The 13,012-nt window shown below is 33.4% G+C and overlaps 1 protein-coding gene across 3 annotated transcripts in view; it reads right to left on the bottom strand.

Moving 5' to 3' along the window:
- CFAP47 (cilia and flagella associated protein 47) overlaps window positions 1-13,012 on the bottom strand; it is a 917,896-nt gene that overhangs the window by 30,959 nt on the left and 873,925 nt on the right. For all 3 annotated transcript variants that reach the window (XM_072615192.1, XM_072615194.1, XM_072615193.1), the window contains one exon: window positions 12,231-12,399. In XM_072615192.1, the coding sequence (XP_072471293.1) occupies window positions 12,231-12,399 (169 nt within the window). The remainder of the gene's footprint in view (window positions 1-12,230; window positions 12,400-13,012) is intronic.

Genomic DNA, 13,012 nt, shown 5'->3' with positions numbered 1-13,012 from the left:
AATAAAAAAATTAATAAAAAAAAAAAATAAAAGTTTTCCTCACAACAGCCTATGAAGTAGGTAGTACAAGTATGTACATTTCTCTCAATTTATAAATGAGAAGAGAGACAAGGAAAATGATCGCCCTTAGCTGATATACAATTAGTATTCTTTGCTATCATTTTGGGGAAGAAGAATTGAAAAAAAACATGGAATCTTGTGAACTAAATTCTATGGTAATACATCTAATTTAGTGAATTAAATATAGAAGGGGAAAAACTTTCTTAAATGGCCATCAATATTTATCAAGCACATATCTATGGGTTACTTTAAAACATCAAATCTAATGGACATTCTGAGGACTCAGGATTCCATCTGTCTTGATAAAACATTGTAATTGTAACTCAAAGCGATTTTACTCTAACATTATATGTTTCATGTAATGCTATCAAGTAGGAGCATTGCGCAGCATTATGAGAATTTGATGAGAAAAACAGATTTCATTTTTTTTTTCATGACAGTTTAAATGTGTTCTGATTATGTTCTTTCAGGGTGCTTTTATTCGGGAATTGAAAAGAAGAAAAAAGACAAGATTGAAAGGAAAAGAAATGATGTGAACACATATTACAATTTTCCTGTAAATCTGGTGCGAAATATGATATAAAGTGAGTGCAACTGTTCATCATAGTCAGTTGAATCTGAACCATATCTATTAAGCATAAGATTTTTTTTTGCAGATACAGATATTTTTTCTGATATCTAAAAAATGCTAAATGAAGGAAAATATACTGAAATCCAAGAGCATACTGTATAAATTTTGCAGGAAAGTGAAATGCTACTGAGAAAGTGGAGAAATCTGTATCAATTTTCTAAAATGGGGAACATCCAAATGTAATGATGCACCCAAAACTCCCATTAATAGCCACTTCTAGAGAAAAAATAAACTTTACTATTGTTTTATATTGTTTGGACTAAATTTATATTTCTTAGAAAGTTGTAGTGGTTCCACAACTTAATAACTTGAATGACATTGGGAATATTTTTACATTTTTAAGCCTTGATTTCCTAAATTTTTTCTAATGTTATTTTGAGGAGTATTATATTTGCATAAGGAAGATACTTAACATACCAGAAAAAGATTTACAATCAAGAAGGTCTGGGTTTACAAACTATTTCTGTCTCATTAACTTTGCAACCTGACAAGTAACAACATCTTGATGTCTAATTTCTTCCTAAGATGTGCCACATCACTCAGTCCTGTCATGCCTTGTATAAGTAGAGATAGTCTCCACTCCAATGGAAATCACAAATCTTTCACCTATTTAAATGGGTCCATAGATCCTTAGCCCAGCTAAAATCTAACAGAAATCATTTTTGTTGGGAAGACACAGCTAAGATGGCAGAGAAAGGGCAGGGACTTGTCTGAACTCTCCAAATTTCCACTCCAAAGAACTTGAAATAACGCCTCAAAATGAGTTATGGAGTAGCAGAACCTGCAGTTTTCCAGTCCCTAAAATGCTTAGAAGACTCTCAGAAAAGGTATGTTGTACTGGAATGAGAGTAAAATGCAGGCACCCCAGAAAACCAGCAGCATGCTTTGGTGGCAGCTAATTTAGCGGTAGCAGTGTATTCAGCCCACAAAGTGTAAGGAGGTAAGACAACCAGTGAGAAGGAGATTACAGGGGTAATTTTCCTGATATTGAATGCAGGAATCTGTTCCATTGCCTATTTGTGGATCCAGGTTGTAGTCCTGGGCCTCAGTCCTGAGTGAAGGAGGAACACTAGCATACCTGAGCTTGTGGCTGCAAGAGATTGGGAACCCTAATCATGTGAAAAAGAGTGCCCATAGTCACTCACAGACCAGAACACAAACAAGGAGGGTAGTGATATGTTTTTTACTAGATTATGTCTGGGAACAACTGAAAACTTACAGACCTCAGAAATTAGCTCTGAAAACAGCTCTACAAAAAAGAAAAAAGAAAAACCCTGAAGCTTAGCATCTCTCAATTTTAATATAAAGTTAAATATTAAGAAATAACAGATAAGCTTATTATAACAACAACAAAAAAAGAAGAACCTAACATAGAGTTACTATGGTGACAGGGAAAATAAAAACACAAAATCAGAAAAAGATAATAAAGTCAAAATTGTTACTTTCAAAGCCTTAAAGGAAAATATGAATTGTTGTCTGGCCCAAAAAGAATTCCTGGAATAAATCAAAAAGGATTTGAAAAATCAAATGAGATGTAGAGGAAAAATTGGGAAAAGAAATGAGGTTTGCCAGAAAATCATGGGAAAAAGAATCAACAGTTTGGTAATAGACACACACACACACACACACACACACACACACACACACACAAAATAACTGATGAGAATACCTTTAAAATCTAAACAAAATAAGCCAAATGGTAAAAGAGACAGAAAAATCTGCTGAAGAAAATAATACCTTGAAAAGCAGGTCTGGCAAAATTGAAGAAGTACAAAAGATCACTGAAGAAAACAATTCCTTAAAAATTAGAGTTAGGCAAGTGGAAGCTAATGTCTTGAGACATCAAGAAAGAATAAAACAAAATCAAAAGAATGAAAAAAAATAGAAGAAAATACAAACTCTCTCATTGGAGAAACAATTGACATGGGTAGTAGAGTATAAAAAAATTTAAGAAGTATTGTATTACCTGAAAGCTGTACCAAAAATCAGATTAGATATCATCTTTCAATAAATTAAAAAGGAAAACTACTCTAATAGTCTAGAGCCAAAGGGGAAAAATAGAAATGGAAGGAATCAACACATTACCTCCTGAAAGACATCCAGAAATGAAAAGTATTTTTTAATCTGTGTTTTCTTTCTCATGATTAATGTGGAAATGTTTTCCTTGACTACAAATGTAAAACCTATATCAAATTTATTGCCTTATCAATGAGGGGGAGGATAAGAAGGGAGAGAAATTCAAACTAATTATTTTTAAAATGTTAAAATTTGTTTTTACATGTACTTGGGGAAAAATAAAATATTAAATAAATCTGACAAAAAAATTGGTGTTATTGTTGCTCATCTTTTGTTTTCAAGGAAGACCAATGACATCAAGGGGTGATATTTTGACTTGCATGTGATTCAGTGTTATAAAAGTAGTCATACTCACTCTTTCTTCCAGAGTCATTGAACTCCAATGGAAACACAAAAGATAAAATGACTGGCAGTGACTTGGGATACGTTGGATGACCTTTGCATCTTCCAATGTCTCACTAAGCTCTAAGTCCTCCATAACACTTGCTTCAGCCACCTTCCTGTCATTTGGAACAAATTATTCTCATTCACCTATCCCACCAGGGGAAGTCCTCACCTCCTTGAAGACATTCTCCTAACCCATCAATTGCTTGGAAGCCTGTCAATTACCTTCATCTGTTTAGCTCATCTGTAGAGACAGCTTTACCAAGGTGTGGTGGGGGTGCATGCTAAAACTTCTTGAAACCACAGGGATTAGTTGAGTGAAAGGTGAACAACACTGAAGATTGAAGAAATTTGATTAGCTGGCATATATAAGTGCAAGAATTTCCCAAGTTTCTCTTTCTTAAAGAAATTTCAATTTCTTAAAGTTTCTATTTCTTAAAAAAATTTCCAACTCGATCTTTTGGGACACAAAGGCTGAGAGACTGAGAAAAAAGGAAAAGACTCTAAGATCCCATGCTCATTATGCTATGTAACAGGAAATGTGGGAGGGGTTGGCTAACCCAGTGCAGATTTGAGGCGCTAACTAAACTGGGAAGGAACAGAAAATGAATATCCCCAGTAATGTACGTGAGACCAGACTAGCACAACTAATAGATCTGTTTAATTACAATGGAGTCTAGATAGATAGATAACATTTTTTATTGTTCAGTTATTTCAGTTCTGTATGACTCTTCACGACCTCAATTAAGGTTTTCTTGGCAGAGATATTAGTGTAATTTGACATTTCCTCATCCAGCTCATTTTACAAATGGGAAACAAAGGCAAACAAGGTTAAGTTAATTGCTCAAGATCACATAGGTAGTAGTTATCTGAAACTGGATTTCAATTTGGGTCTTCTTGACTCCAGGCCTGGTCCTCTATCCATTGTGCCATCTAGCTGTACTATGTAGATGGATAGATAGACAGACAGATATTCATAAAGCACTTGTAAAGATACACATCATGGTATGCAAAAGGTCAGGAAATTATGTGGAGGCCTGGTTCCAGGTAAGATAATGTAAAAATTAACTTCTCAGAACTTAAGTATCTAAGACAGAAATCAAATTTCCAGTCCATGGGAGAACAGAGAAGAAGCTGATGGTCGGTGTCTAGGCAAGTTTGAAATTCATCAGAGCTTCTTTTTGCTAGTTTCTCACAGTCCGCTCCCCTGGGGAATTCCTGCTAGTCTCTTCCCTTATTTCCTTCTCAGAACACCTGGGAGAAGGGAGATGGAGGAGAGGACAATTGAACTCTATTAATTTAAAGAGCTATTATCTCCAAGGTCTTTGTAAAATATTTCTTAAGCCTTTTCAAACAATTTTATAAAAAAAAAAAATCTTCATGGGCTTTTCATTTAGTTTGTATGTTGTAATCAAGTAGTAGTTGAAATATTTTTCCAATGAGATGTGTTGATTTAACTGCTTAGCAAGAAAAAAAAAATGTCCTAATTAAAGAATAAGGAAGCAATTTAAATTTTGCAAGTTAGTGTCCTGAATTGTGAATGATTTTCTTTTAGTCCATAGGAAGTAAACAAATATGATCTTTTTAAACATCTATTTTGCATTAAGTTTTCTTCTTTTTCTCCTGATATTAAGCACATATTTTTTTTTTAAATCACAGGTAAACTTGAACTAGAAAGTTCACCATGTCTATTATTTTAATATCATGTCTGCAATTTTGTTCATGTGCTAAATTTTACCAGAAAAGAGATTTAATATCCCTTTACTGATAATGACTCTTTTTCCAAAAGGAAAGTGAACAGACCAATAGTCAGATTAAACTATATGAAAAATTTAAAAAGCACTATCCCATGATCTTTATTACAATGTTCTTTTTAATGTAAAATGTAATGGCAATTATAATGATAAAATAAAATATAAATTAATATTATAATTTCTGTAGCTTTATTGGATCATTTCTATTTCTTTCAGAAACATATAAAATTGGTAATTATGGTTTTCTATGTAAAATTAAAATATTATTATATAAAAGTCATATTATATAAGCTCTATGAATTATTGGATTACAGTTTACTAAACCCTTCTTATAATTCTGAGAATAAATGAAATGACAGTGAATGTTATATACTGTTCATAAATTCTGTAAAAGTTACTCAAACTTTATTGTATTAAAGTTAATTTTTTTGTAAATGAAAATGTTATTTGTTTTTATTTTTAAGATTATGTATCCTTTTTCTTGTTTTTGTCAGAGGGATTTTCTAATCTACCCCAACCCACATATCTTTGAACCCTTCCTTTTTAAAAGAAAAATATTATTAAGTAAAATAAATGAACAAAGAGTAGCCCTGTCTGACTGAGGGTAGAAAAGTGAGATTTATCATCTCTTCACCAGTTTTAAGACCAATCATTATAATTAATGCACATTTGGTTGTCATTTATTGTTGCTTCAATTTCCATTATTTCAGTCATTTTATTTGTTCACCTCTTGGTTATGCATATTTAGAGTTATTGATTCTGGGAGTTATCTAAAGGGACATTTTTTTTTTAACTGCACACTGATAGGTCAGATGACTTTTCCTGAGCCAATGAGCCAATGTAGATATCTGAGGCAGGATCTGAATGCAGAAAAGGCACGATTTGAATGAACGTCTTGATAACACTGAGGCCAGCTTTCTATCTAGTATGCCATTATTTTCTCTCATAGAGTCATAGATTTAGAGCTAGAAGAGACCTTTATTCTAAAGCCTTCACTTTGATAATACGGAGACTCAGGCCCAGAAAGGTTGTGATTTTCTGAAAACCAAGTATATAGTAAGTGAAAGGACAAAAGTTAAAGTTTTATAATTCTAATTTTAACGTTCTTCCTACTGTTCCATGCTTCATCAATTCATACAAGTCATCTCATTATTTATGAATGTTCAACGGTTCCTATGGAAATATATTAATCTATTATATTAACAAAACGAAACATATTCAGTTATTCCCACCTCCATGGACATCTACTTTGTTTCCAATGTGTTGTTTTTTGTTTTTTTTTTGTTACCACAAGAAGAGATACAATGAATATTTTGGCCTATATTTGGCTTGCCTTTTTGTCCTTGACCTCTTTGCACTTGACTTGGTAGTCCTGACCTCCTCAGAGGCCACAGCTATTGAAGGATAAAAAAGAAGTTCTCACCAAAAAAGTCATTTGCACCATCAAGTGACTTGATGTCTAACATCGAGAATTAGATATTTGGTTTTTAAATTTCAATTAAACTAAAAGAAGATACATTACTATCTGTTTTGTCCTTGTACTCTCAGGATCATCTTCAAATGAGATGCCATTGGCAAAAATCACTTAGTACAGTTCCTGGTCTACAGTAGGCACTTAAAACATGTTTGTTCTACCAATTAAGTTGATTTATAGCTAAAATCTCATATATGTGTTGTCTCCCCTATTAGAATTGTAGCTCTTCAGATCAATGTCTGCTATGTTTTGTTTTATGTATTCCAAGTGCTTAGCATAGTGTAATATTAAATAGAGTTAAAGATCTTCCCTGTTCATTAATAAGCCTCACCTAAAGCTCATTAAGGGAAGCTTTTATTAATTCCAATGAGGCACTGGGACAGGAGGGTAATGATGCTCTCCAGCTTGGAAAAGTGTATATATATCTGAGATGTGGTTTTCCTTTGCGGGGCTTGGAAGAAAGTTCATGTGTCAGATGAGAGTCTGGGTAGCTGTTAAGGACCTCCTCCCCATCCTCTTTGAAAACCCAGATGTTGGTGCTTCTCTCTCTGGTAACCAACAAATGTTTCAAGGCCAAAGGACCCATTTTCCTTCCACAAGTGATTTGGTTTATTTAAGACTCTCAGAAAACATGGAGAATAGAAATAATTATGTCTACTGAAATTCACTATTTGGGGAATCTTTTTTTCTTTTTCTTTTTATGACATCCCATACATTTCTGCTCAAAGTACTAATTACTTTCTGATTTAGAAACATAATAAAAACTCTGGCACTTGGAGATGTATATTAACAAAACTCTTAATACCCTTTATAACAAATCCTGAAAATAGACAATGCTAATCAAGATATTTTCAGACAAGGTAAAAGTATATATTATTTTTTCTTTAAATGTAAAATTCCAAACTAAAGGGAAGTTTTAAAAGATATTTTTACCAGAAATTCTATTGTCCATATATACCAATCTATGTTATTTTATAGTCACTGTTTTCGTTGACAAAGCAATACTTTCCTCTTGAATGGTTTTCAATTAAAAAGTAATTTCATCTTGTTTCTTATTTCTTTCCCAGCTTTGATGCTTTAACTTTGACCCTAAGCTAAATATTTTTCTAAGGTTAAAAAATTGCTTCTCTCTTCTAGATCAATAAGTTATCATATGACTTACAAACACATATATATGTACATACATGCATATACACACATATACACACATATGTATATATAATCATAAGATTTTATACGTGTACATATATATATATATATACATAATCTTATGATTTATTATCATGAGATAGAGTTAATAGAAGGTCAGTATGAAGGCTGGATATTAGAGTTTCAAGACCTACCTCTAACACATTGTGGTAAATGATCATGAGAAAGCGTCATTTGACTCAGCAATTATCCAAAAATAAAATGACAAGATAGTTGCAAACAAACTGTCTGTCTATATTACAGAGGAATTTCTCAACTGTAGTCTCCTAAACTGATTAAATCACAAGGTAAAACTCAAATAAAGTATCATATTAACTCTTTTAATTAAATGAAAAATCATAATTTCTCTCATGCTAGAATTCTGAGTCTGTATCAAGCTCATTTTCTCTTTTATTTTTTTTAATTTATTTTTGTTACATTTTAGGTTCCGAACTGGCTCCCTTACACTCCACCACAACACAAGAGCAGGTCACCAACTGACACAGATAGAGAGATGTATGTATGTATATATGTGTGTGTATATATGTTTTACATACATACATGTGCATATAAGTACACGTGATTGTGTGTATGTGTATGTGTGTGTATATGTGCATATTGTATGTGTGTGTGGTATTACATATAGTTCCAGTCATTATCAACTCTTTCTCTGAAAGTGGATAGTATCTTTCATCATAGGCCCTTTGTAGTTGATTTAAGCATTTATAATACTCAGAACAATTTAGTTGTTCACAGTTGTTATTTGAACAATATTGCTGTATACAATATTCTCATGGCTATGGTCATTTCACTCTTAATTATTTCATGCAAGTCTTTCCATGTTTTCCTAAACTCAAACAATTCATCATTTCTTACAGCATAGTAGTTTTCCATCATGTCAAAACTCCAAAAGAACAAAACATGACAGGATTTATTTTTTAATGTTTCCATCTGTATTCAGATTCCATCAATTCTTTCTCTGGGAATGGAAAGTAATTTTCTTGATAAATCCTTCAGAGTTGCCTTGGATCACTGTATTGCTGAAAATAGCTAAGTCATTCACAGTTGATCAGCTTACCATGTTACTGTTACTGTGTGAGGCACAACAACCTACCAGTCAACTGGTTCTGCACATTTTCATTCTGCATCAGTTCCTGTGTAAGTCTCTCCAGGTTTTTCTGACAGCATCTAGCTCAAGATTTCTTAAATCACGATAGTGTTCCTTTGCAATTATATAGTACAAACTGTTAAACCATTCCCCAATTGATGGCATCTCCTCAGTTTTCAATTCTTTGCCACCAGAAAAAGAGATGCTATAAGTAACTGGGCATGGTTCCAAATTGTTCTACATGACGGTTGAATCAGGTCATAACTCCAACAATCAATGCATTACTGTCTCAATTTTCCCACATACCCTCCAACATTTATCATTCCTCTTTTCTGTCCTTTTAGCCAATCTAATAGGTATGTTACAATACTTCAGTATTATTTTAATTTGCATTTCTCCAATCAATAGTGATTTAGAGTTAGCAATTTAGAGATTTTTTAATATGTCTATAGATGGCTTTGATTACTTCATCTGAAAATTGTTCATATTATTTCATCATTTCTCTATAGGGGGATGTTCTTATGTTTGTAAATTTTACTAATATCTCTATATACTTGAATGGTGAGCCCTTCATCAGAGTAACTTGCTTCAAAAATATTGACAGTGGTAATTGCTAATTGCATTTCCTTTCATCTTATCCCCCCAGTTTATTCTTTCTCTCTCATTTTACCCTGTCCCTCATCAAAGATTTTGCTTCTGACTGTTGCCCCCACCCAAAAAAAATCAACATTCCTGTCCATGAGCACCCTCATTACTTCTCATATCCACTTTCTCTACTACTTTCCTGTATGGTAAAATAGATTTCTATATGCAAGTGTATAAGTTATTCCCTCTGAGTCAATTCCAACGAGAGTAAGGTTCAAGCATTCTCCATAACCTATGCCATCTTCTCCTCTGCTGTAATATATCTTTACTGCCTCTTTTCTGTGAGATAATTTACCCTATTCTACCTCTCCTTTACCCTTTCTCCAAGCACATTCCTCTTTCTCACCCCTAAATTTTGTTTTTTAGATAATCATCCCATTATATTCAACTTATACCTCTGCCCTCTATGTGTGCATACACATATATACACACCCATATATACACACATATGTTCATATAAATATATGTGTGTGTATTCCTTCTAAATGCCCTGAAAATTAAAAAGTTCTTATGTATTTTTCATTTTCTCATGTAGAAATATAAGAAGTTTAACCTTACTAAGTCCCTTATGATTACCCTTTCCTGTTTGCTTTTTTATGCTTCTCTTGAATCTCTTATTGAAAGTCAAAGTTTTCATTTACCTCTGATCTTTTCATCAGGAAAGCTTGAAAGTCCTCTATTTCCTTCAATGTCCATTTTTCCATGAAGGATTATGCTATGTGTTTTGGGCTAGGTGATTCTTGGTTGTAATCTTAGCTCCCTTGAACTCCAGAATATCAAATTCCAAGTCCTTAATTCTCTTAATGTAGAAACTGCTAAATCTTGTATTATCTTGATTATGACTCTAAGATACTTGAATTTTTTTTTGTTTTTTTGTTTGTTTTGTTTTGTTTTGGGGTTTATTTATTTATTTTTTTGGCTGCTAACAATGTTTTCTCCTTAACCTGGGAACTCTTGAATTTGACTTTATTCTTCCTGGGAGTTTCCATTTTGTTATCTCTTTTAGGAGGTAGTGGATGGATTTTTCCCATTTCTATTCTACCCTCTGTTTCTAGTATATCACAGCAGCTTTCCTTGGCAATTTCTTGAAGAATGATGTCAAAGCTTCATTTTTTTGACTCGTGGCTTTAGGAAGTTAAATGATTTTTAAGTTACCTGTCCTGTATCTGTTTTCCTGCTCAGTTTCTTTTTTCCAGTGAGATATGTCACATTGTTTTCCACTTTTTTATTCATTTATTTTTGTTTCATTGTTTCTTGATGTCTCATAGTCATTAGCTTCCACTTATCCAATTCTAATTTTTAAAGAAGTATTTTTGTAGTGAACTTTTGTATCTCCTTTTTCATTTGACCAATTCCATTTTATAAGTTCTTTTCTTCAGTGAATTTTTGTGCCTCTTTGTCCATTTGGTCAATTCTGCTTTTCAAGGCAATCTTCCCCTCATTGAATTTTTGTGCTTCTTTTATCATTTTACATATTCTGATTTAAGGTGTTATTTTCTTCAGCATTTCTTTGTGCTGTGTTCACCAAGAAATTTTCTCTTTTTTCATGATTTTCTTGCATTACTTATTTCTTTTTTCCAATTTTTCTCTACCTCACTTATTTGATTTTTAAAATCCTTCTTTAGCTCTTATGTGGTCTCAGATCAATTTACATTTTTCTTGGAGATTTTGGGTGTAGGAGTGTGAACTTCTTCATCTTCTTCTGAGTGTGTGTTTTCATTTTCCCTGTCATCAGAGTAACTTTCAATAGTTAGAATTTTTCTGTGCTTTACTCATGTTTTCCATCTATTTCTTGATTCTTAATTCTTTAGGGCTATGCTTCCAGGGTTGAAGGTTCACTGTACCAAGATTTAAGTGTTTTGTGCAACTGTTTTCAGAGGTACTTCTAGGGACCTGTAGGTTTTCAATTTTTCCAAGGTGGTATAATCTAAGGACAGGTGTGTTTACTGCTCTTCTGGCCTGTTATTTCATGTTTAAGTGGTGATAAGCACTCTTTTCTGCCCTAGAATTGTGACAAGGATCCTCACTTCATGCTCTGAATGTGCTCTGCAATTTCTCATGTGCTAGTGCTCCTCTTCAACCTGGGTTTGCCACCCAGGACTGCTATCTGGAATTGAATATGGGGAAAGAAACAGAGTCCTGCCCTTTGTCGCAGCAAAGAGACACCTATAACCTCCTTCTGACCAACTCTTCAGCCCGCTTACCATCTATTGGCTGAAAGATCCAGATGTAGCCATTGCAGCTACTGAGACATTCACTTCCAAAGCCTTCTCCTGGTTTATCATGTCCTACTCTACACTAGCATGGCCTGCACTGGTCTGTGCTCCACTTTCAACATGCTGTAACAGACCTTGCCCACCAAATTTTTAAGTTTCCTTGGCCTTGAAAATTGCTTCACCATGTCCTTTTGTGGATTCTGCACTCCAGGATTCACTTTAGGGAATTATTTAAAGGTTTTGGAGGGGTTTGGGGAAGAGTTCAGGTGAGACCCTGCCTTTTTTCTGGCATCTTGGCTCTGCCCTCTTTCAAGCTCACTTTCAATCAGTGCTAGATTTGTTATACTTTATAGCTAAATGTTTTCTCCAAGAGTGCCAACTGAGATTTTATGCCAAGATTTATGCAGAACTCCTTAAGTGGAAACTTTGAAATATATTTTAAGCATTTAACTAGAATGATCAATAGGAAAGACGTAAAAGAAACATATATGCACACACACACACACACACACACACACACACACACACACTGTCACACACAAATACCCCTTCAAGCTATTTAAAAGAACAGTTTTAGGTTTCACACACACATATATATGTGTGTGTGTATATATATTTATATATATTTATATATATATTTACATATATATGTATATGTATAAATACATGACTATTTGTTTCTTCAAGTACTCACCTGTATTACTAATGTTGCCTGATGCTTCCTTCTGTACATTTGTGGTGTGAATCCAACACTGATAAGTGTCCCAGCAGTGTGAAGTGGAAGAAGTTCTCCCATCTGAGGTTTTACAAAAAATTCCCGATCACTACCTGGTAGGAAGTATGCAGTGAATGACTCTGGGTACCTAGAGAAGTGTACAAAAATCATCTCATTAATGCAGATCATTATCTCATTCCATGTGAAGGAAATTTGATGAATATAGCTGGTATCCTGCTGCATTAGGCTTACAATTAAACATTAATGATACTATGCAACTGTGAGCCCTGATACTTGTTATTTTGTGGTATGCTTAGAAAATGATAATGAAAGGAGCTCGAAAATGATAATGATGAAAAGATATATTTTCTAGGATTGCACAAAGTAATTCAAAATGAAAATATAATCATGTGTTATAGTTCTCATTTAAAATGACATATGTCAACCAATTCTAAATACCTTGGTCAAATAATCCTTGTTAAATGCAGTCAAATTACAATTAAAATCACACTGGCCATTACAACTCTCTATGTATTTTCACATGTCATTTTGTAAGTTATTCATCCACTATAAGACTTCATATGTATAAGTGAAGGGGAGAAACAGCATCACCTACAGACTCCTTTGTACTCCTTAAATACAAAGTTCATTTTCCATTATGTTTAATGAATTAGATGAAAATGGTCCATAACATACAAAATAAAACCTATTTATTGAAGTTTAACTTGTTGAAGAAGAGGACTTAAATCCCAGCTAAAATA

The sequence above is a fragment of the Notamacropus eugenii genome, chromosome 5, assembly GCF_028372415.1.
Source record: "Notamacropus eugenii isolate mMacEug1 chromosome 5, mMacEug1.pri_v2, whole genome shotgun sequence".
Classification (NCBI taxonomy): domain Eukaryota; kingdom Metazoa; phylum Chordata; class Mammalia; order Diprotodontia; family Macropodidae; genus Notamacropus; species Notamacropus eugenii.
Note: the sequence above shows the minus strand (reverse complement) of the source record. Positions and strands in the feature narration are given on the sequence as shown.